We start from the raw sequence: 22,312 nt of genomic DNA on the forward strand, positions 1-22,312 counted from the left end.
GGAGGCATTAGTCCTGGGCGCGTTCCAAGTATGGATGAGTCTGTCCAAGAGTGGGAGGACACTGGCAATCCCGCGGTTTCGCCCAATCCACAGGCAAGATGCACAACCCTACAAGTTTGAAAGGGGGGAACGAAACAAAGGCCAACACCTCCCAAACATACAAGAGTTCATATCCACTCAGCCTTTATTGTGGAGACCAAGCTCGCCATTCACATTGGCGAGGACAGCGGGCTGCAGTTGCCAGTCGTATGACATCCATATATGCAAAGTATGCTCGATGTGTAGTTCAAGTGGATGGACACGAGGATAATAAGCAGTCTTTGTAGCACGGAGATCTCAAGTCAGCACGGCTCAGCTGTGGATTCAATGACCTGCACGGTGCAACACATGCACGGCTTTCGCCAATCACCTGCTAGGGCGGTGGGCTGATTGGGATCATGGAGTCGCTACCTAGCGAGCTGCTCGTCTGCATCTTCTCATGCTCCGTCCTAGGCCTCGCCGACCTGCATAATCTCCGGCTTGCCATCTCGGCCCCTCGGCACCTTCATTTGCGCAGCAGCAACAGCCGTGGATGGCGGTCGGATCATGTACGGGCTCAAGCTGAATCCGAACCAAACCGAGATACATATGCAGACGGAGAATGGATCATCGAAGCGATTGATCGAGCTGCGAGACTTCATCCTCACACGTCCGTGCTCAAGAATCGCCTACCGCGGCGCCTGACGCGCCATGCCGAACCGGTCACCGACATATCATCATGGCGGCGCTCTCTTCGTTTCGAACACTCACCACTCTCCCCAGGCGGCAACATCAAGTGCGGCCGGCCGTCCAAGATGTGGGACATTTTCAGCGCTACGTCCATGCTGGATGATTCGGCGCTCGTAGATATTGCAGATTTGTTTGCTAGCTTGGCCATGCAAGCCTTCACCGACGGTGAGGACCATGACCCTGAACAAGAGGGCGATGACGAAATGACAGGGGCGCTACAAGACGACCCGTGCAATGCGATTCATTTCTCCCTCGCAATGTGCCTTGCGACACTACGCGCACTCAGCCGCAGACCGTGGAAACGCAAGGTCAACGTTGCTCATTCCGCGCAGGCACAGCCAGCTGCATTCACGGACGCACCCTTGACTGAACTCGCGCCGAACACCGGTCATTGGGGATCAGCTGCAACATCCGGCGCGGCGGGTACAAGCGATGTTGATGAGGGTGCCTTGTCAGAAGAGCAGATCGACACGCAGCTCTCTCGCGAATTTCACGTGCTGCGCAGAGCTCTGCGCCGCTGCGACCCTCTGCGCGCTCACGACCATCTGCGACGGCAAAAGCAGGAACACAATCCTCGCAGCTGCTACACCCCGTGTCCCTGCCTTGACCGGACGTGGCAGAGCTTCTACACAATCGCATGGCAATTCCTTCTGTCGCGCTACCGCCGCCATTTCCGGCCAGACGATATCGCGCATGTCAGCTATCGTACCGTCATCTTCAGCGCCTTCTGTTTTCCGTCCAGCGGCAGTGGAGGAGACGCAAGAGGCCACAGCGCTAGCGGCCTTATGAGCAGTACGCGCTTCGGCTTCGGCACCACACTTGATTCCGCCTCGTCAGGCGCCAGCGGTGGCAACGTTGCGCGAAACTTCTATGCTACGGCGCACCTCAATCCGGACGCCATGCTCTTTAACCTGCTCGAGTCGCCCACGTACGCACGCACTAAGGAGTGGTTTGGCATCAGCGAGTACATCCTCCCGCCAGGCCTGGCGCGACAGTGGGCCAGCTGGCTCGGGTACGACTGGGGCGAGGGTGGTCTCTTCTGGAAGGACAAGGAGCGGGGCATGGCAGAAAGACGGCTGCGGAGCGAGATCTCTGGCACCAGTGTGGGCGCATCTGCTCCTTCCTGCGGTAGCGCCAGATCAGACGGAGCTGACGTCATACCTGGATTCAAGCGTGCGTTGCGACCGATCGAAGTTGTGCTCCTTACTCACGCACGGTGGCGCGCACGCATGCTGCTCGCAGCGGTTGCCGCGTCTGAACAGCGGGCATCATCGACATCATCATCAGGTAGGGAAGCAGGCGATAATAGGAGAGCACAAGCTGAACACGTTGGTGCGGCTACGGACATCCATCCGGAAAAGCTCGCTCAATGCAGGGACATGGATATTCATTTTGTTCGCAGAAGCCTGCAGATCCAGTCGTGGGCCATTGGTGGGGTGACCGAGGTGCATCCTTCCGCCTCTGCATCAGCGCCTCCGTCCGGTCCAGTAGGGACAGCCGAGGAAGAGGAGCGTTCACCCCTCGCAGGAGCCGTGCATCCCTCTTCGCCTTTCCTCACCATCAGCAGCGACGATGTGTCTCTTCTAACAAGATGGCGTCGCTGGACCTGGCCGTGGCACTTGCCTTGGCCCCAGCACGGGCAGGCTGCGAGCTCGAGGCCGTCGATTGACCCTTATGATCTAAGCCAAGCATGGATGGACATCATCGCACCGTTGCGACCCGCGATCAGCGCCGAAAGATCGCCTGCGCCGCCCCTCCCCACTCGCCGTGTCGTTGCTGCGTCTGCTGCTTCTGGCAGCGTTCATGAAGCAGAAGCACACACGCTCGCTCGCAAATGGCAGAACTACGCATTGAACCTTCTGGGAGACCTGCACAGCGGCGCAGGTGTCGAGCATCGCGTGTGCTCCGAAGTGGAGGACTTCATTCCCTTCGTACCTGTGCGTGTCGACCCCGAAACACGCATGTCTTCGGCGGGGACGATGGCCTTGCGAAGCTCGCATTCGCACTTGGCCATGTATCCCCATTGGCAGGTCCCTCTCGCGCTCTGGGTCGCGGCAGTCGTGCTCCTCTTAGCGCTGATGTTTCGCAGCGGCGTGTAGGTACATAGCTCGATCCTCTGAATCGTCGAATGCTATTCGATGCTATATCGAATTTCTTTTCCCCTCCTTTTTCCCCCGTGGATACCGTCACATTGCCACTTCCAAAGCGCGCCGCACCTCGGGCCGCTGGATGAATAGCTGCTCGAGTAGACCCACCTCGTCCGCCTTGAGATGGGCGCCTGTCGCTTTGAGCAAGCTCGCAACGTGTGTGTGACCTGCGCGCACGGCGGCGAAGAGCGGCGAGAAGCCGTAGTGGTCGCGTAAGTGAACGCTAGCGCCCGCTGCGAGCAGCATGGCGACGAGGTCGTCCTTTCCCTGCGCACTTGCATGGTGGAGCGCCTGCTGTTCATCGATCAGATTGACCTTGCCCACAGCTGCCGCCGTCGCAGTGGCCGCTGCAGATGCAAGAGGCCTTGCATCAGATACAGGCGTGGCGTTTCGGCCGCGGGCACCAGCGGTATTGGCTGCTGAGGCTGCTGTCAGAGCCATTGCTGTCGATAGGTCATCGCTGGTCCGCTCGAATTTCTCGACTTTTTGGAGATGGTAGCGCAGCGCTTCGGCATTACCATCTTGCACAGCTTTCAAAATAAGGTCTGCAGTGGGCAGGGGTTATTCATTAGCCTTCTCGTGAACTTTGGCATTGCGAATGTTTCAGAAGCAACGGGGTGAACACTCAACGTGGCAAGATGGCCCTGTCTGCAGCTTGCACTTCGTGTGCGGTGATAGTCCAGGACGCGGTTGTCTTCGTCGCGTGCGCAGCACCTGGTGCTGCTGGGGAAGATGATTGGTAGAGGATGTCGGCAACGAGCTCTTGGATGCGAGGGGTTGTCTCCGCTCCCTGATCCTCCACTGGTGCTCCTGGATCCGCAGCGGCAGCGGCTGCTGCTGCTGCGTCCGCATGCTCGTGGTTGCGGGAAGCAACAGGCGCGGTCGCGGTGATCTCGCCGCGCAGAGAGCGGCCAATAAGGTTGCGAACATCGTTGCGCGAGAGCTCTGGCTTGCCGAGAAGGTAGGCGAGCTTGATCAGTGCGCACTCTGGCGTCATGTCCTTTCCGCTGACGACGCCCGCATCCTCAAGCTTCTTGCCGGCGGCGTAGATGTTGCTGACGGTGCCCTGGAGGCACTGGGTGATATTGACGATGACGACACCGCGCGCCGATGCTTCGGCGAAGAGGTCAAGCAGGGACGAGCCGGCGTTCCCTGCGCCGAAGGTCTCGAGGACGACGCCCTGCGTCGGCTCGGCAAGGATGGAGCGGACGAGGCTGCGCGGCAGTCCAGGGAAGAGGCGTAGTATGGCGACGTTCTCGCACAGCTGCGTGTGCGCGCGCAGGGCGCGCAGCTCGCGCGGGCGCTGCACGAGCTGCCAGTGGACGCGGATGTCGATGCCGACGCTGGCGAGCGGGGGCATGTTAGGCGAGTCGAACGCCGCGAGTGCGTCGTTCGATGTCTTGGACGTCCGGTTGCCGCGGTAGAGCTTCGAGGCAAAGTACAGCGTCACCTCGGGCAGGATGTAGTCACCGGCCAGCGTCAGCGCGCCAAGCATGTTCTCGATTGCGTCGTTGCGCAGCTCGGACAATGGCACCTGCGCGCCGGTCACGATGACTGACTTGCCGAGGTTCTCGAGGAGCATGGACAGCGCGCTCGCAGTGTACGCCATTGTGTCGGTGCCGTGCAGAACGATGAACGCATCGAACTGTGCGTAGTTGAGCGCAATGTCCCGGCTCAGGCGCTTCCAATCGGAGAATGTCATTTCGGATGAGTCGAGAAGCTGTCACATGAAAGGCAAGTTCGGCTGGATGAGCACGCCATGCACCATCCAAGACGGCCTGAAGATGCAACTCACCGGGTCATATTCCAAGACGGCATAGCGCACGCGCTTGCCGGACGCGCCTTTGGGCGTGATCATCGTAGGCAGGCGCATTTCGAGCACCTGTTCCTGTCCCTGGCCTAGCTCGTTGACGCTACTAGGCGAGTCGACGGCGGCGGAAGAGACGTTGACGACCTTGACGTCGCGCGCATTCAGTGTCGACGTCCCCTTGACTGAAGACGAGCGCACGGTGACATAGGACCCAAAGGGGGGCCACACCTGCGGCGGCGCACCGTTGTCTGTACCGCTGTCTCTCCCTTCGCGAATGGCGGTGGGGGGCAGCTCGGGGAGGCGCTGCGCGGAAGCGGGAGCAGGAGCAGCGCCAGCGCTGCCTTGAGCCTCTCGCTGCCTGCCGCTGGAGTTGTCTGGACTGGGGGCCCTGCTGGCGCGGGCGCTGCCACCAGCCGAGTGCACGCCGCTCCACTGCTGGTAGCGGTCGACCGAGTCGCTCCAGCTGAAGATGCTGTTGGCAAAGGGATCGTGGAAGCGGGCCTGGGTGCGCAGCGTCTCGGTCAGAAAGGACGGGTGGGGCTGGTAGCCGTGCAGGGGGTGGCGGATCATGCCGATAGTCCCCCCTGCGTAGAGGCAGAGGACGAGCGACTCGGAAGCCATGGTCTAGGACAAAGCAGGAATGAAGCGGCAAGGAAAGGGGGCAGACCACCGCACCAAGAGACTCCTTCTCCACCGTGCTACTGCCACTGCTGCTGATGCTTCCGTCTGTGGTGGCGGCGTCTGCATCTATGTCGATCAGCTGTGCTGCATAACCAAGCCGCCCCGCCCGATGATGAAGCGACCCCAACCCCAGAGACTCTCCACTATTCTGCACTGTCGGTTTCTTCCACCCCGCTCGCTCGTTACTCGCCTGGGGTTTCTTTCTTTTTCTTTCCTCTATTGAACACACAAAAGAAAAGAGCGACGTGACGCGTCGCGTCGCCCAGAAAGGGACTCCCCCCGAACCTTCCCTCGCCCTTGTAGTCAGTCGTCCGCTTCAGAGAGATACATGGACAAATGTACACACATGCCCACAACAGCATCATCTCGCATGTACACAGAGCTAGCATGCATGTAGCATCGTCCGTGGTTCGGGGGACGCACACCGTACGCTCGAGCACGGCGAGACTCTGCGCAACGCATGTGCATGTGCATACCTTGTACATCGATACCCTCAAGCAGCACCGAGACGCTCAGCGGCATCCCGCAGGTGGGCGGGGTGGTGCGGCGGCGGACGCGGACAAGGTTTCTCGTTCCTCATCCCATACGTAGCACCGCTACCGGTCACCGCTCAACATGGCCACATCACGTTCGGCAGCATCTTCCGGCCGGGCTCCCATTTCAGGAGCAGCTGGCTCAGCAGCCCTGCCACCAGTGACGCCCGCAGCAGGCAGCAAGTACGCCAGCAGCAGCGGCAGCAGGCGCAACCGCAGTCTCCGGCCCATGAGCGCCAAGCAGCTCGACAAGGTGCGTTCGACAAGTTAGAGACCGCTAGCACCGGCATGTGGAAGGGAAAACAAAAAGGCGCAGGCCTAATGGACTTACTTCCCTTCTTCCCCCAACCCCTTGATGCTCCGCACACAGATCCAACGCAACCTCGTCGCCGTCGAGCGCTCGACGCGCAACCGCGTCTCCAGTGGAGCGTCCGCCCGGTCGGAAGAGGGAGAAGAGGGCGCAATCGACCAGGAAGCCGACGCACAGATTGCTCACGCGCAAGCGCTCGCTGCCGTTGCTGCTGCTGCTGGCAGCGGTGTTGGTATTGATGGCAATGGCGCCGGCAGCAGTGCGGGCAACAGAAGGACCGAGGAGGAGGAAGTGCTGGCGCGCTACGACCTGCGCGAGGAGCACTACCTCAGGCGTCCGACACAGTCCAGCTTGATCAACAAGCTGACCGGCTCCTCCGTCGCTGGCACGACGGCGATGCCCTTGGACGACCCGCGAAAGCAACAGCATCCTGCAGCCGCGCTGGCGCTCAGCCGCTCGGGCGCAGCGGTCTCCTCCAGGGACGTCCGAGGTGCACAGCAAAACATGGCAAGGGGGAGATCACAAGGGGCGGGTGCAGGTGCAGGGAACGAGAGCTTCATGCACGAAGCGAGCTTCGTACTCAACCCGCTCAATCGGCGCACCACCGCCGCGTCGCCCCGCCATGCGCGCGGCACATCCGGCGCATCTGCTTCGACCAACACGGCTGTCCATAGGGCGAAAGGCAAGGGGAAGGAAAGAGAGAACGACGAGGCGCTGTTTGCACGTACAGCCAGTAGGGCAGCCAATGATGCAAAGCAGCCTTCAGTTACGAAGGCGAAGGAAGTGGCGAATGCAGATACCGATCCCGACCCCAATGCGGACACAGACGCAGACGCAGGCCTAGACGCAGACGCGGACACCCCCGTCCTGCCGATGAGGGACATGGACAAGGAGACGCAGGAGGCCTTCATCCTAGAGGATCTGCTCTTTGTCCTGCAGGTGCGTGCCCCTCCCCTCCTCCCCGACGGGGCTGATGAGTCCAGAACCATTGCACTGACGCATGCATGCATGAGAAACAGGGGATAGAGGGCGACTACATCCACTACGCTTCATCTTACCACCCCTCAAAGCCGGCGCATGCTCTGCGCGGGCCGCGCTTCTCCATCGCCGACCTGCACCTTGACCCGTCGCTGCGCGACATGGCCGAGCGTATCCTGCCCCTCGCCACACTCTTTGCCGCCATCGACGCGTTTGCGCAGATGCAGGGCGAGCTCGCGTTCGGCACCGTCGCGCATGCGCTCTGCGCCGCGATCAAGGATTTGCTCAAGGTGCGTTGCCTTCGTCCTTCTCATCAGAATCGTGTGACATCAAGGTGAGGCCGGGACAATCGAACAACAGTGACTGATATCTTCTCCGGCAGGAATATGAAATGCTGCTCGTACAACTCGAACACCAGTTCAACACCTCCGCCTCGTTCACGCTGCAAAAGCTGTGGTTTTACTTGCATCCGACCTTGCGCACGCTCTCGCTTGTCCACGCGCTCACGGCCGACATTGCCGCCATCTCGTACGCGAACATCTTTGAGGAGCAGGATGAGGAAGATGACGACGATGATGATGACGATGACGGCGAAGATGACAACAGTGACGCCAGTGGCAGTGGGCGCGGCAGGACCGGGAGCGACGCCAGCCTCGAGCGTCAGCGCCGCGCGCTGCTCGGCTTGGACGACCCGGACGACGAGGGAGTCGAGGGTGGCATCGTCAAGGGGGGCGAGATCCTTGCGATGCTGTGGGATCGAGTGACGAGGATGAGTGGGTGAGTCTCTGCCTCATTCAGCATTATGTGCCAGTTGCATGATAAACGCCAATCTGACCCCCGCGCGCGCCGGCAGCGATCCATCGGCGCACGCGCTTTACCTCTCCCTTTTCCGCGCCGCCTCGCAGCCCTACAAGGCGACGCTGCTCCGCTGGATTTCGACCGGCCAGCTGTCGGACCCGTACGAGGAGTTCATCGTCATGGAGGACACGCGCGTCACGCGGGCCAGCCTCGAGCAGGACCCGACGGACGAGTACTGGGAGCGCAGATACACGCTCCGCGATGAGACGGTGCTTGCCGCGCGCGAGCAGCTGCGGCAGCAGGGCCTGCTCGCGTTTGACGACGACGATGAGGAAAACCAAGAGGACCAGAACGCAGGCGGCGACGCAGAGCCGGGCGGCGGCGGCGGTGTGGGGCGAGGAAGGAGTGGTGCAGAGGACGAAAGCGCAAGAGGGATCCTGACAGGCGGAGCGAAAGTGCCCGTTTTTCTCGAGCCCTGGAAGCAGAAAATCTTGCTCGCTGGCAAGTACCTCAACGTCATCCGTGAATGCGGGATAGACATCACACGCTCCGAGCATGGGCATGGAGATTGGCTGGTCAGCGTTCCTGCTGGCATGGATGAGTCTCTAGTGCTCAACGACCCAAAGTGAGCTCAGTTGACAGCCCGCGGGCAGACGGGCGGGCGGATGAGCGAGCAAGCTAACCTGTCCCATTTGAGCAGCTTCCTCAAATGCATTGAGCACGCTTACGAACGCGCGAATACGACGCTCCTCAAGCTCCTCATCAACGAGCAACACATCATTCAACGCCTCCGCTCCGTCAAGCACTATTTTGTCATGGAGCACAGCGACTTCTTCATGTCCTTTTACGAGCAGAGCATCCGCGATCTCCGCAAGTTCGTCGTTCCCGGACGTGTCGGCTCGATCCCCATGCGCCTCGGCCAGCAGCTCGGGATGGTGCTGGGATCATCGACAACCATTGGTTCGGACGACCCGTACAAGGAGGACCTCCGCGTAGAGTGCAACAACGAGAAGGTGTACAGTCAGCTGATGCGTATCGCCGAGACCAAAGGTGGCATCGAGGCCGCTAAGGCGCTCGCACGGCAAGAGAAGAAGGACAGGGCTGTGCAGCAGTTCAAAGGTGACTCTCCACCGTGCTACTGTGGAGCTGCACGTGAGCTGACCAACACTTGCCTTCGCTTTGTGTTACGTGCTTCAAACAGTCATGGATGTCCTGCAGTTTGACATCGCGGTTAAGTTTCCCGTCTCGCTCGTCATATCCAAGAAGAACATCCTCCGCTGGCAGTTCCTGCAACGTGTCTTGCTCCACCTTAAAATCCTCGAGCGGCAGCTCGTGGAGATGTGGAGCGAGCACCAGGAGTCATCCTGGCGGCAGGTAACAAAGGGCCATGCGCCTCTGCAGCAATGGAAGAACCGGATCTTCAAACTGCGCCACAGCATGACGTTTGTCGTGCAGCAGGTCTTGGCCTTCATCACCAATGAGATCATTGAGCCTGGCTGGGACGATTTGGAGAACAAGATGGCCAACGCCAAGACGGTCGACCAGTTCATGCGCGACCACTTTGACTTTCTCAACGTCGCTCGCAAGCAGGCCATGCTTACCGACTTTAAGTACCTCACTGTGAGTCTCGTTTGTCAAGAGTGGACGACTCTACAAGCCTTTCTTACCATGAAGCCATCTTCATAGTTCCACACACGTATGACTACTGTTGTCGAGTACTTTGTCGATCTGCGCGCCAACTTTCGAGACCAGCTACAGAAAGAAAAGGCTGCGTTTGAGCAGCTGTCACCAGGCGAGAGTCCATCCATTCATCCAGGAGTAGTCAAATTCGTCGATCAAGTTGAGGCGGCGTGGATGAAGCAGTCCAAGGTGAGTGGGCTAAGCGTTGACGGCGGTTGAAGAGCACGAGGTTCCTGACCACATCTACATCATACACTTTCCAGAGCTTTCGGGATTGTGTCATCTTGCTCTCAACCACCGAGAACCCAGCTGCTACTCCCCTTGCTCATAAGTTGCAAGCTGCCACGCTGTTCTAGGCCCACCCGTCTGCCGCTACCGGCCCAGTATTGACATGCAAGCCTAGTCCTTGGGGTCGCACGCATTTTCAGTTGCGGGGTAGAGTTGACCACGTCTGGTCATGCATTCGCTTTATGTACAGAGCATGCAATGTCCAATGCAAGGTTGGAGGATGTCCGATAAACGGGCGCTCTATGAATGCGTAGCAATGGCAAACTGTTGATACAGTGGTGTTCGTGAATTTAGCACCAAGTCTGGAGAATGCGGGGTCATTTATACGCAGCTGGAAAAAGGAAGAGTATGTGAGAAATGCCGTAAACTAGGTGGTCCAGACATGCGTGGAGATGCCATTGGGGAAGATGAGATTTTCGGCGCTGCAGTTCAACACGGCAGTCAACGAGGTGTCGTCGCAGGTGGTCTGCACGAGCAGCCAGTATCGCCGTTCGCCCGTTAAATTAGAAGCCGATGCTTGCCACGGTGTGGCGAAAGCGTGAGCATCGATGCATTTGGACGGGGACCGAGCGACAGTCGCGGCCAGTCAGACCGCCAAGCCGCCGCCGAAGCGTGTCGGGTCGGACGCGGTAACGGATGAGTGCGAGAGCATATTTGCACATTGGCGGTGACAACAGTATCATCGACTATCAGTGCGCCCTTGCACTTTGTACAATAGGCACAGTTAACATGTGGGCCATTGTCGCTGTTCAGCGCGAGGTTCCACACGGTGGGTAAGAAAAGTCTCGCTCGATGAGCGGCAATGAGATGTTGTTAAGCCACCACACATGTAGCCCTTCGATGTGGGCGTGTTGTGTCCCGAATCTTGGCGAGAGGATTCACCCATCATCATTAGCTAGCCGCTGGTTTTTTGCCGGCGGCGCGAACATACTGGTGCAAAGCGAAATGAGTCAGGAGCGATGTCCATTATGGTGAAAGGATAGATTGTCTGGACTCACGTTGGATAATAGAGACGCTACCGTTGTAACCGTGCCAGGGGATGCCATCAATCATGCTTAAGTTGTATTTAACAGGCGATGCGGCGTCACTCCAGCCGATAAAATTGACCTTGTGTCCGAGGAATTTGACGCTGCCCAACCCCATCTGCGGAAGACGTCCTCGTAGGATCTAGAGGACGTGAATTTTGTAGTCCTTCGTTATAGACATGAACAGGTATGCCTTCGGGTTGTTACGCTCTTAGTGCCCGACAAGAGCCCAAGGCTTGACCCCGAGCGCAGCTTTGAAGCCTTGGACGGATTACACCAGATACTCGGCTACGAGCGGTGACGCGTCAGCAAGCAAAGTGTCACCGTTGACCGAATCGTTTTCCTTCATCCAAGCGGGCGGATTTCAGGGGAGAATGAATATCTTGAGATCCGGATTGACTTGCAGGGCGACTCTGTGGAAGCGGAACAATCAGGTTTATACGATGTTGGTATTGAACGACGAGGAAAGAAAAGAGCTCATGTCGCTGGTGCTGGCAGTTGCCAGACGGTGGCCTGCAAAGGTATATTGCAAGTTTTGGGAGCTGAAATTTGTGGTTCCGATTGTTAATCGCAGAAATAGAGTAGCCCGTGCGTCGCTTAAACAGGTGGGTCATCGATCGTCGGTACTCTGTTGAATGGCTGCTCTTGAGATTCGATAGCAAAGAAGCATTCACGTCTGTATTGCGGCCCCAAACGCGTCAATAGCCGTCCCCGTTATATTGCTGGACATGATGTGATATTTGCAACGCTTCGCAGAGCACCGAATGTGACGACGCCTTCGCTCCAGCTGAGTTGATTGTTGAAATGGTAAGACGAATAAATATACGACCCGCTTTGCCGCATGCCGCTCTCGCTGTCATTTTGACTTGCAGGTGTTTGAGGTGACGACAAGCCTGGAAAGCTGGAATCGCCAGATACAGAACCGGAAGACTTGTGTCAGAGCCCAACTCTGAGTCCGAATCTAAGCTGACCAAACAGCCCAAGTCTGGGTACAAACCGCTTCCGATAACGACCAGGGTGCGGACTTGGATTCTCACTGCAATTGGCAGAAAGTACGACAAGCCCTACGACGGTAAGCATGATAAAGTTCCTCCGCCGGCGAGACACCCTGGAGACGCTGTACTTTCCCACGGCTTACTTGCACCGCTGGGTTGAAGTCAGTGAAACATGCTGAATTTTGGGATTAGTGTTCCTAGGGTAGGCAAGAAACGAATCGGCGCCAGAGCGAGTTCAACACAACGACTTTAATCTTTCGCAGCCCAAAGGTGTGCCAGACAGATGCTACTCTCTTGAGCATTGTCGGTCGGGAGGCAGGCATTGCAGTTACACTGCAACAGTGGTGAAGGACAGAGAAGCAGCGTCTGTCCAATCTGCACAGTGACAAAGATCAGACAAATCGCTTTCCATTTCAATCCGCTCAGAGATGCCACCTCGACTTCATCTCAACGCTTTGCATTCATCAGATCGGATCTTGGGGATGACACATGCACAATAAAGGCGGTTAAATGATGAAAGTGGAGAACATCTCTCAACGTGTGGGAAGCCTTCGAAAGCTTCTCTCTTATGCAGCAACATGAGACTTCCAAAAAAACTGTGAATACACACCAAAAAAATATCGAACCCACAAGTGCCAGAAAATCTCGTGAGTGCAAGCAGATGCGCACAAGCCACAAGGCTAACAAGTGTATTGATAGTGAACGAGCTTTCTACGGGGAGATTCGTCTTCGACTCAGTGCGATCACAGCGATCTGTTCCCTCGGAGGCTCTCGGTTTCCATCCAGCCTCTTGTCAACTTCCCGCCCGAGCCGATCCGAACACACGCCCTGCGGCCAGTCTGCGGTTTGCCGCATTTTCACCCCCGCCGCGAAGAAACCAGCCATGCTTGACTTGTGCTTCCCCCGATCCCCGGAAAAGTATCCTGGGCTTTTGGCGTTTTCACCCGGTTTCTGAACGCTATGGCCGACTTTCGCGACGGCCTGACCCGCAGCTCTGCGCCCACCACGACGTGTATTGGACGCTGGCGATGAAGCTTCTTGATGGACATTACATTCGACGGGTCGTGATCCTGTATAGGCAAGCTATAGGAAAAGGTATTCGAGCATCATCAACTTTCGCCCAAGATGTCGTACACTATCGCAGGTAAGCACCAAGTGTATTTTCCTGCCATGATGCGAGCAACAGAGATGCTCCAAAGACTGATGACCATGTTGATCTCATCTTTGTCATCTCCACGTCTCGGCGCTCCACTATCCTTCGTTCTTCGTGATCCTTGGCGATCATGATCGTTGTTCCGACCAACCCGCGCTCCTCTGTGCGTGTCGCAACAAGGCAAGAAGATCCTTAACGAGTACATCGCACTGGGTACTTTCGCAACCTACGGCTTTCTCGCCTACTCGATGACCGGCGGTAGCAAGGAACAGGCCGGCGCATCGGGTGCGTCCGGCGTCGCTGCCAAGGCCAAGGCCATCCCTCCACTGAATGCCAGCTCCTCGTGAGTAATATTGTGGGAGAACAATCAGACACCTGCTGGAAACTTGGAAAGGTCGGGCGGGAGGAAGCGCACCGGGTGTCGTGGCAAGTTGCCTTCATGCCTCACTCGCTATGGAAGCCTGCATTGACATCAGGGACGGCGCTTGTTGATCCAACGCGCTCCAGCTCTGCTCTGATGACCAAGGGGGAGACTGCCTCAGGCTTAAGCTTCGGGTGACGAAAGCGGGAACGGGTAAAGTGGCATCGATGCGTTATTGCAGTGCCAACTTGCCATTGGCCCACAGGAGTCTGGTCATCGGCACCGTCTCGCTAGTGGCAGGTGTAGGCAATGTGTCACTCACCGGCAGCGAGCTGACTCAGATGGTGCTTATGCCTGGTGTCATTACAGCGATGAAGAAGCGTTCATCAAGCAGTTCCTCGCCGAGGCGGAGGGTGGCAAGAAGGACAGGCTCGTGTAGATGCTCCCAGCTCCTAGTGAATGCACGACACAGTTGGCAACGGAGCGTGTATGATGCTGTAAAATCAATGCAGGGGCGCTGACGGCTTGTGGTGCATTAGTGGTGGCCTTGCAGTGGGGAAGCTATGATACAGGAAGGGGCCATGAGCACGAGTTTTGAACGTATTGTTGTCGAGCGTGAGACGCAGAGTTTTCAGCCGGCCAACATAATAAATGAGGCTGGCGGGTTGCGAAGAGATCCAGGCTACGGTATCTGAAACACCTGATTTCTACTCTTTGATTGGCTTTGATGAGTAGCGACTGAGGGATTTCCTTAAACAAGGCCGAATGGGCTTTGAGGACAGCCACTTTTTGGCCTCAGAGCTACAGCCACAACGCTCGCGCCTTCTGCATTCCGTCATTAGAGAGCTGGAACGAGGACATCGCTGCCGATCGTGCGTGCAAAGACGATTCCGCCGGCAAAGACGGCGACGCCCCAGAGGATGGACAGGTTTCCTTCTCGCATGTCCGCTCCGACAATCTCGTTGCGCCAGAAGCGCGAAAGGAAGGACTCGGGCTGGCGAGGCTTTTTGTCTGACGTAAGGAAGCCACCGCGCTGGGCCGAGCTGGAATAAGTTTGGGATCGGTCATTGTTCAAGTGGGAGCCGGAAGAGAGACCAAGGTGGATGGACAGGGATACAGACAGGGATGATCAGTACGAACCATTGATCGTTGGAAGCTGCGGGGGGATCGGGACTGGAAGGCACACTCACAGGTATGAGCCCTCTTCTCCACTTAGGCGAGCCATTGTGAAGCTGTTCTTGTTTTTTCACACTTGTCAGCAAAGCCCTTGTCGAGTGTCACACAAAGACTTGAACCACATGGATGTCCGTCGACCTCATGTTCTCCTTTGAAGTCGTTCATCAACGCACATCATCGTCAAACCTTCATCGCGTTTGCGGCGTGCGGAACCACCGTTGAAAAGACTGAACCGAGGGAAAGAGCTGATGGAGACTACAGGGCGCAGTCGCCTATTTGATTTCTGCACATAACCCTATTTCTTCTTCATCTGTGTTGTCACCGAGAGTGTAGGTCGCAACAGGTCACAACCCTCAAATCTCTCTGGCAGCTGGCTGCCCGCATGGCTCCCTTCAGCCATCGTTGACCGTAAGCGGAGACGTGGTACTTAAGTCCTTTGTGGTAGCAAGCCATCCGCTGTTGTTCCTACAGTGCCCGCATCAGCAGAAACATCCACAATGAGCTCCGCTGAGGGGACGCTAGCACTCGAGGAACCTCTCAAGGCCAACGACAGCGGAGCCAATGCCTCCCCCGTTGCGACAAAGAGCTCCCCGAATGACTTTCTCAAGGGTGAGTAAGCGTTGGAGATAAGAGCCCCTGGTGGTGAGGCCAACATTGATTGGCAACAAGGCTCTTCCGCTGACTCGCATCGCTTCCTGCACGTTCATTTCTCTCAGGTGTCATTGGCAAGCCTGTCGTAGTGCGACTGAACTCTGGAGTAGACTACAAAGGTACGCAGGCTTCACATCTAACCCACCACCTTGCTGACCTTTCAGCGCTGAAGCACCCTAATCTCTCCTACAGGGACATTATCATGCCTCGATGGCTACATGAACATCGCGCTCGAAGAGACGACGGAGTGGGTAAATGGTCAGATGAAGTCGTCATACGGGGATGCGTTCATCCGAGGAAACAACGGTAAGTTATTCTTGAGGTCTGAGAGTATGCAATCGACCCTCGCTGACCCGTTCTTGGAACATGACCAGTACTTTACATCACCGCAGCTTGAATCGAGTTGGTTAGCAAGAGAACGAGTTACGAGTAAGCGCTTCTTTTGGCGATAGCACCAATATTAAGTTACAATAATGCATGGTTCTGCGATGCAATGTCGTGATGACGATTGCGTGGGCGATATTAGCAAGGAACTTATCTAGAATAGCGTCCGTAGTCAGAGGAAGCTGGCTGAGTCTGCTGCTGATCTAAGGGATCCGGACGTTGATTAGCGGAGCTGCTCGGAGGTGGATGTGGAGGAGGGGGAAGCGGTGTACTGCGGCCAGCCGCGGTCATGTGAAGGGCGGAAGGTGGGCCATATGCCAGGGGAGGCTGACGCCTTCCTTGTTGGTAGGTGTGCTGCTCCTCAGCGTAGCGAGGGCTCTGGGCAGCAAACTCTTCTTGGCTGTACACCCCTCGCTGGGAATTCGCGCCAGCACCTGTGCCGCCGCTGCCTCCTGCGATGGACGGCAATGTGTAGAGAGGTGGCAGCGTGGGCCGGTCTATGCTGCTGTGGCGCGAAGGAAACGGAGAGGACGCCACGGCTCTGTCGGCCAGTGTACGCAGAGCCATGTCGGACGGATCGCGCGTCAATTGAACTCCTGTCTGCCCATAGGTAGATTGCTGTTGCTGCTGCTGCTGCTGCTGCTGTTGTTGTTGTTGTTGTTGTTGTTGTTGTTGTTGTTGTTGTTGTTGCTGCTGCTGTTGTTGTTGTTGCTGTTGCTTCTGGCGGTCATCGTAGCGCGCTTGGGGAGGTGAAGGGGCGGGTGAACCACGGAATGGTCTATTCGTTGCAGCCGAGTGCCGTCCCGCTGCAGGTGGCGAGCGGCCAGGGCCATGAGTCTTCTGACTCCACTCGTCTGCTGGCGCGTATGGCAGAAGAGTTGCACCTGTGGCGGTAGCTGGAGTGGACGACCGCGGCCCGCCCAAGAGAGAGCGACTAACATCGTATTCTGCAGCCGCGGCTGGAGACCGCACAGAAGCCACGTCAGGGAAACGGTTGCGCATGTCTTGCGGCGAATCAAAACTGGGTTGAGGGGCTGCACGAAGTGTGTCAGAATGGAACATGCCGGGCTGCGCACCCATTGCATAGCTGCCTGATGGAGGGCTGTACCTGTACATCGGTGGTGGAGGCGCATACGGCTGTTGCGAGTTGGGACGGTCATATGGCTGCGCCTGCTGCGGAATCAGGGCCTGCTGTCCAGAAGTATCCGCAAATCGTGTCTGGCTGGCTGGCGCACTCATGGGATGATAATGAGGAGCCCGATAGCGCGAGTCCGCGTGGGTGTAAGATTGCACGGGAGCAGGTGGCAGACGAGATGAGCCTGTGCGTTCATAGTACTGGTCGCCTTCTCTGGCATAGCCTCTGAAAGGCACACCCTGGGGTATTTCTGACACAGTCTCAGGATAACGAGAGGAGTATGGGCTCGTACTGGACGGCGGGCTGCTGTTGTAGCCTTGTGAACGGGCCAATTCCTGGAATTGCGGCCGGTAGTTGCCCGAAGAGCCGTACATGCCGAAGTCCCCTGGGGCCATGGCGGAAGGCGCTGACATGCTGAGTGGGACGGATGCACTGTGATCATCGCTTCTGATTCTTTTCGCTGGTCTCTTTAGGCCCTCGACGGGATCATCCGGCTTGTCATCCGTGTCGTCGCTTCCTTTCTTGGCTGCCGAGCGACGCAAGCGTGGGTTCTTCCGCACTCGGACTTTGAGACCCTGATCGGCGAAAGCGCGTGAGAGCTTCGTCGATTCTTCCATTCCCGGAAACCGCTTGGCTGTATAGACATTGAAAGGAGCAGTGTAGATGGATTTGCAGTGGTAGACACCGTGCCTAGAAGTGGAGAAAATTGATAAGTCCCCGCGGTCAGAACCTCATGCTGGTCGAAGGCGCACCGTGTACTCACCCTATCGTCTCAAACAGACATAGTTTGAGCTTGTACCTCCCTTCGACGCGGATGCTCAGATCTGGAAAGATAAAGAAGCCTTGGTGACTGCCGTCGATGTCCTTCAGGTGGTAAAGGCATGAGACGCAGCTACCAGTCGTGTACCTTGTCTTTCCGTCGGGTAAAAGATGCAACTCTTCGTCTGTCTCGATGTCCGCCAGCATGGCGTACATGAAATAATATGGATTGTCGAGGTACCAAGCCTTGTCTTCCCAGCCCGTCCCAAAAGAAGTAGTGACGGCGACACCGCGATGTAGCATAGACGCGGCTGAAATGTTGCGATCCGCACTGCCGGTGTCAGCATCGCTGAGCGTGCCCTGAAAATCTGTGCTTCCTGTGACATTTCTTCCAGAAAAGGGATGTATTTGAGTCTGAACGGCAGAGACCGCGTGTTCATGCGTAATGACTCGAAGCTGGACAATCGGAGCTGGGTCGATGGGTCTCCTATCGGCTTGATGATCACACATTTTGCACGAGACTGGTGTCAGCCAACACTCGAGAGGGCTCATCACCATGCCGTTCAGCCTACCTTTTTCGCCAATACCGCACATGCGAGAATGTTTTGGCTGTTCTCGGATCGTCAGTTGGTACTCACTGCACATTGCGATGCACAGCATCAGCATGGACATCCGCGATGACTGTAGTTCGCCGTGAGATGCTCCACTTACATGTTTTCGCGACCGCTCGTGATTTGGTGCATTGGCGCGTACATGTATGCCATATCAGACGCGTCGCCAGGCAAGCTGGCCGCCTTCTCGCCGGATGTCGCCATTCGGGAGGTTTGTGGGGCAAAAGAAAACACCGAGGTTGACCGCTGATCGGTGGTGATGCAGTCGGCGCTTACGAGAGTGTCCTCTGGTTGGCTACAACTTGCTTCGCTATGGCTGCAGGCTGTCAACGCCTCCCAGCTGCTATTGGGTGAGCTGCTCTAGACGTGGATGCGGACAAGCCGAAAGATACTCTATTCCCGCATGAACGAGCGAGAGGTAGGGAGTCGTGGACGAGATGAAAAGAGTGTGCGCATCGATGGTGCATGCGAATAGAAGAACCGGTGCGCTGGAGTGCTCACTGCGCGGCCACCTCGCTTCAATGCTCAGCTGTGCGAGGCCGTACGAACTACGAATAGCTCTCTTGGCCCACAAGTGTTATTGCTACGCCTGCTGTCCGACCGACTCTCCGGTCAACAGCGGAGATAAAAGTCGACGGACGTGCTGTGATGCGTGATGAGAATACCGTGTTGATGAGACCAATACATATGTACCGCGAAACACAGCGTGTGCTGGCTCATCGATTTCACTCTTCTGACTCTTTGTGCACAGACAACGGTAAGAGGCTTTCAGCTACAGCTTACACTATTCAATGCTGGAGCCTGGAGAACGGAGCGAGATCTTGCGATTCTCCGAAATCTCGCCTTTTGGGAGAACTTTGGAAAAAAACCGGAAGGGAAGTGGCAGTGTGTTCGCAAAAACCTGCGGTAACTAATCGGCGGAGTGCATGGATATCCGATCTTGGATGTACGTACAAAGCATAGTGCAAAAAAGGCATTTGGTGAGATCACCTGCAGCTAGAGCGGCGGCCCAACCCGCTAAACTTCATACTCGGGGTGGGCACCAGCGGTATCTGGTTCGGTTCGGGGAATCACCTTTGCCAAAGTGACAGCACGGCCAGAGGTGCCATCACTCTCGGTTCACGCCAGACCAATGATTTTGCCATTTTCCTACGGCCATGTAGTGTGGGCGGACGGATTCCAGGAGAAGCAGGAGCCCAGCGTCTGGTTGGGGAATGAGGGCGTCTACATACATTCTTTGTGCCTGAAAGATTATATTAGCGGACCTGGTATAGTTCCGCCGGGTTAGTTTCGAACGTACATGCAGTCTACATATGTATATATACTCTCTTGCGTTTTGTTTGTTCTAAAATACAAAATATGAAAAGGTCTATATGTCATGTACGTTGGTGCTGGCTAGTGCCTGGTAGCCTGCTGATGTTGGTCGGCGACCGTGGTCGAAATACATATGAGGCACGGTCGGGGCCACAACAGAGTTAACGTCACAAGTGCAAACGAAGTAGCTCTGCAGCGGACCCCGACGGCTTTTCGGAGTGATCCGATCGACTGGGAACAACAGAACCCCGGCCGGATGCCACAGTGCCAGGGGACTGTCTAACTGGAAGCCTCAGTATGTAGTGAGGTGATAATTGTGAGTATTAGTGGGTGTCACAACACGCCATGCCTTGTGTTGGAATCGAACATTCCTAGTTCACCCATCCCCTGGAATGGCTTGAACCACCGGAATTTGCATCCAAAACACTGATTTTCATTTTTCTGATCATGACCTGCCACATGCACAGAAGCCTGGAACTCTGAAACAACATAGAACATCCCAAGTTTCCAACACGTGGCACTCTGATGCCAGATGTGAGGCATCATCGTGCGGACCACGGTATCAGCCCGGCCTACAAATGAAGCATGAAGAACTGCAAGATGGCAAGTGCAAATTGCCAGCTTGCACAAGACATTGCGAGCCTGTAACAGTGGTACACACAAGACTCAGGGCTCAGCACTCATCAGGCAGCAGTCTACATAACATATTATCGCCATCACACATACTCGTATGCACCAAAATATGGCATTTGTAAATTTCGTACATAGCGCACAGGCTCCCTATGTATGTGACTAGACTATATGCGTACGCAAAACAGAGTCGCAGAGCCCAGGCATAGGTACAAGTGGTATCAGAATATGAACCTGCCCTACGTACTCTGAAGTCCCGCAGCTTCCATTCCAGCCTTCCATAGCCCCATGCGTCATGCGAGGACTTGAGGAGGCGTCACCAGTATGTGAGTGGCACAGAGGGCCTGATGTTGGGAGCGACTGCCACCATGCTACCCTTTGTTCTGGACTAGTAGTACAGTGGTGTCTCAAAATCTCGGATTCTCACTAATCAGGGCTTCATCGATGCGCGCGTCGCCTCATCCGACCATCCACACCTCGAGTGCGATTAGGAAGTCTCAACGCCAGTGAATCGTTCACATGCTGTCCGACAGGCGGCAGGTTCCGTCCTTTTGCAGCATCGTTTCTTTCGTGGTTTAATGAGTTCATGCCATCCGCCATGTTCATCTAGTAAGTCCAACATGGCATATGTACATGTTCAATAGATACAATTAATGTCGCATTTGAATGGCAGGAATCAAATCGCACACTAGATTGTTCTTTTTTTACAGCTGCCTGTTCACCAATCGACAATTGACCTCAAATCTCAAGGATGCATAAATGCCTGAACGTGCATGGGATCTATGATGGGCATCTTGGTCGTTGGTATGTATGGCTGAAGGCCAACTTTTACGATGTACATCAGTTATCAACTGCAAGTCTCATCGACTCACTCCTTCCAGTAATGCAGTTGGCCAGGTGCCCACCAATGACGAAGTCCTTTTTACACACCTTTTTATTCTATCGAGTATTGATTATATTATATTACTGAACAATTTTACAAACTGTGGTTTCTAATTGAATAATATAAATTTGATTCTGATGAGTTCACCGATCATATTTACCACTTGATTAATACATAATGATTCTTATTACTTCACTGATGATATTTACTAATTGCTGATTTCTGATTGAATTTGCTGATGTACAGCTACTGATTACTCATGTCTGATGTCTGATGACACGCGTAACAATGACACGCAATCACAGAGTTACCGCTACCTGCTGCCACATGCAACTTCAGTGAAGCCCGGACCACCAAGAACCTCCGAGACCCTGCAAGAACGCGCAAGGATGGAAGGGAAGTGCTCATTCGCTCATCTATTGTTACATGGACTCGATTGACTTACCGCGCGCCCTTCCATGTACATATGCTTCCACAGAGAAAACGCTAGGCCTACGGCTTGCGACTACCTGCAGACTACCATCCTCTTCATGTCTGTCACGGCCTGCACTCTGCTGATTCGCTCAGTAAGCTAATTTCGAGTTTAACCTCAGCAACCCCATAAGGAAATCGAGTAAGAGGGCGCATCATGTGCAAGTCCACGAGGCGTCGACAACGGGAAGCTATCGTAGCAAGCCGACAACCATCCTGGCAGGAGCAAAAAGGGTCGGCTCCTTCCATCTTATAGCCGCACAAAAGCGTTCTCTGACCTGCTGACATTCAACAGGCGGCTAAATTGCATCAAGAGGGGACCCAAGACGTTGCTTCCGGTGAGGATACGCCGAGCTTACGTTGGCAGTCTTGCCACATGCTGTCTCTGCCAAGGGGGGCGCATGTGTGGAAGGCCCACGAGCTGGTGCGCCTTGCTGAAGAGTCTCAAGCAATGAACGTTCAGCTGCTGCGTGTCGCACGAATTATCGACAGGTGGCAGTGCTGACTTGTACCTCTCGATCTGGAGATGGGTAAGAGTAGCAGACGAAGACCCCGACGTTTCACAGCTATCCTCCTGCGTCTGAGATATCGAATGACCGAGCGTTGCACGTGTCAGCACGACCTTGATGCCGGGCAAAGGTCAGCGGCCAGAAGTCAGCGATGATACTAAATCGCTTTTGACCAATGCTGAAGAAAGAGCAACGAGATCAAAAAGGTACTAAGAATCACAGATCAGCAATCAGACCCGCATCAGGGAAACGATTGTGTGAA

At 55.9% G+C, this 22,312-nt stretch overlaps 7 protein-coding genes across 7 annotated transcripts; 4 read left to right on the forward strand and 3 right to left on the reverse strand.

Annotated features, from left to right (window-relative positions):
• The first annotated feature begins 216 nt into the window (after positions 1-216).
• On the forward strand, positions 217-2,896 carry K437DRAFT_258825 (uncharacterized protein). The gene has a single exon (XM_013385771.1). The coding sequence runs from the start codon at positions 438-440 to the stop codon at positions 2,865-2,867; it is 2,430 nt and encodes an 809-aa protein (XP_013241225.1). The 5' UTR covers positions 217-437; the 3' UTR covers positions 2,868-2,896.
• A 58-nt stretch (positions 2,897-2,954) lies between these two features.
• On the reverse strand, positions 2,955-5,346 carry K437DRAFT_270117 (asparaginase-domain-containing protein; the record flags this gene model as incomplete). The annotated part of the gene is made up of 3 exons (XM_013385772.1): positions 2,955-3,460; positions 3,546-4,635; positions 4,711-5,346. 3 exons carry the CDS (start codon positions 5,344-5,346, stop codon positions 2,955-2,957), a joined length of 2,232 nt encoding a protein of 743 aa, XP_013241226.1.
• Positions 5,347-5,784: 438 nt separating this feature from the next.
• K437DRAFT_250373 (uncharacterized protein) lies at positions 5,785-10,235 on the forward strand. Its single transcript, XM_013385773.1, has 9 exons — positions 5,785-6,192; positions 6,310-7,188; positions 7,269-7,517; positions 7,610-8,004; positions 8,081-8,650; positions 8,726-9,144; positions 9,227-9,645; positions 9,712-9,894; positions 9,969-10,235. Exons 1-9 carry the CDS (start codon positions 6,022-6,024, stop codon positions 10,059-10,061), a joined length of 3,378 nt encoding a protein of 1,125 aa, XP_013241227.1. The 5' UTR covers positions 5,785-6,021; the 3' UTR covers positions 10,062-10,235.
• A 3,166-nt stretch (positions 10,236-13,401) lies between these two features.
• On the forward strand, positions 13,402-14,138 carry K437DRAFT_258828 (uncharacterized protein). The gene is made up of 2 exons (XM_013385774.1): positions 13,402-13,509; positions 13,897-14,138. Exons 1-2 carry the CDS (start codon positions 13,415-13,417, stop codon positions 13,964-13,966), a joined length of 165 nt encoding a protein of 54 aa, XP_013241228.1. The 5' UTR covers positions 13,402-13,414; the 3' UTR covers positions 13,967-14,138.
• K437DRAFT_258829 (uncharacterized protein) lies at positions 14,039-14,836 on the reverse strand. The gene is made up of 2 exons (XM_013385775.1): positions 14,718-14,836; positions 14,039-14,570 (listed from the first exon to the last, which is right to left on the reverse strand). Exons 1-2 carry the CDS (start codon positions 14,750-14,752, stop codon positions 14,366-14,368), a joined length of 240 nt encoding a protein of 79 aa, XP_013241229.1. The 5' UTR covers positions 14,753-14,836; the 3' UTR covers positions 14,039-14,365.
• A 364-nt stretch (positions 14,837-15,200) lies between these two features.
• Positions 15,201-15,751, forward strand: K437DRAFT_270121 (Sm-like ribonucleoprotein; the record flags this gene model as incomplete). The annotated part of the gene is made up of 4 exons (XM_013385776.1): positions 15,201-15,312; positions 15,420-15,473; positions 15,547-15,660; positions 15,729-15,751. 4 exons carry the CDS (start codon positions 15,201-15,203, stop codon positions 15,749-15,751), a joined length of 303 nt encoding a protein of 100 aa, XP_013241230.1.
• A 1,519-nt stretch (positions 15,752-17,270) lies between these two features.
• Positions 17,271-18,277, reverse strand: K437DRAFT_250382 (uncharacterized protein; the record flags this gene model as incomplete). The annotated part of the gene is made up of 4 exons (XM_013385777.1): positions 17,271-17,563; positions 17,637-17,878; positions 18,062-18,126; positions 18,205-18,277. Coding segments are annotated over 4 exons (672 nt in total), but the record flags the coding sequence as incomplete, so codon positions are not given.
• Positions 18,278-22,312: the final 4,035 nt, after the last annotated feature.

The sequence above is a fragment of the Tilletiaria anomala genome (assembly GCF_000711695.1).
Source record: "Tilletiaria anomala UBC 951 chromosome Unknown K437scaffold_97, whole genome shotgun sequence".
Classification (NCBI taxonomy): Eukaryota; Fungi; Basidiomycota; class Exobasidiomycetes; order Georgefischeriales; family Tilletiariaceae; genus Tilletiaria; species Tilletiaria anomala.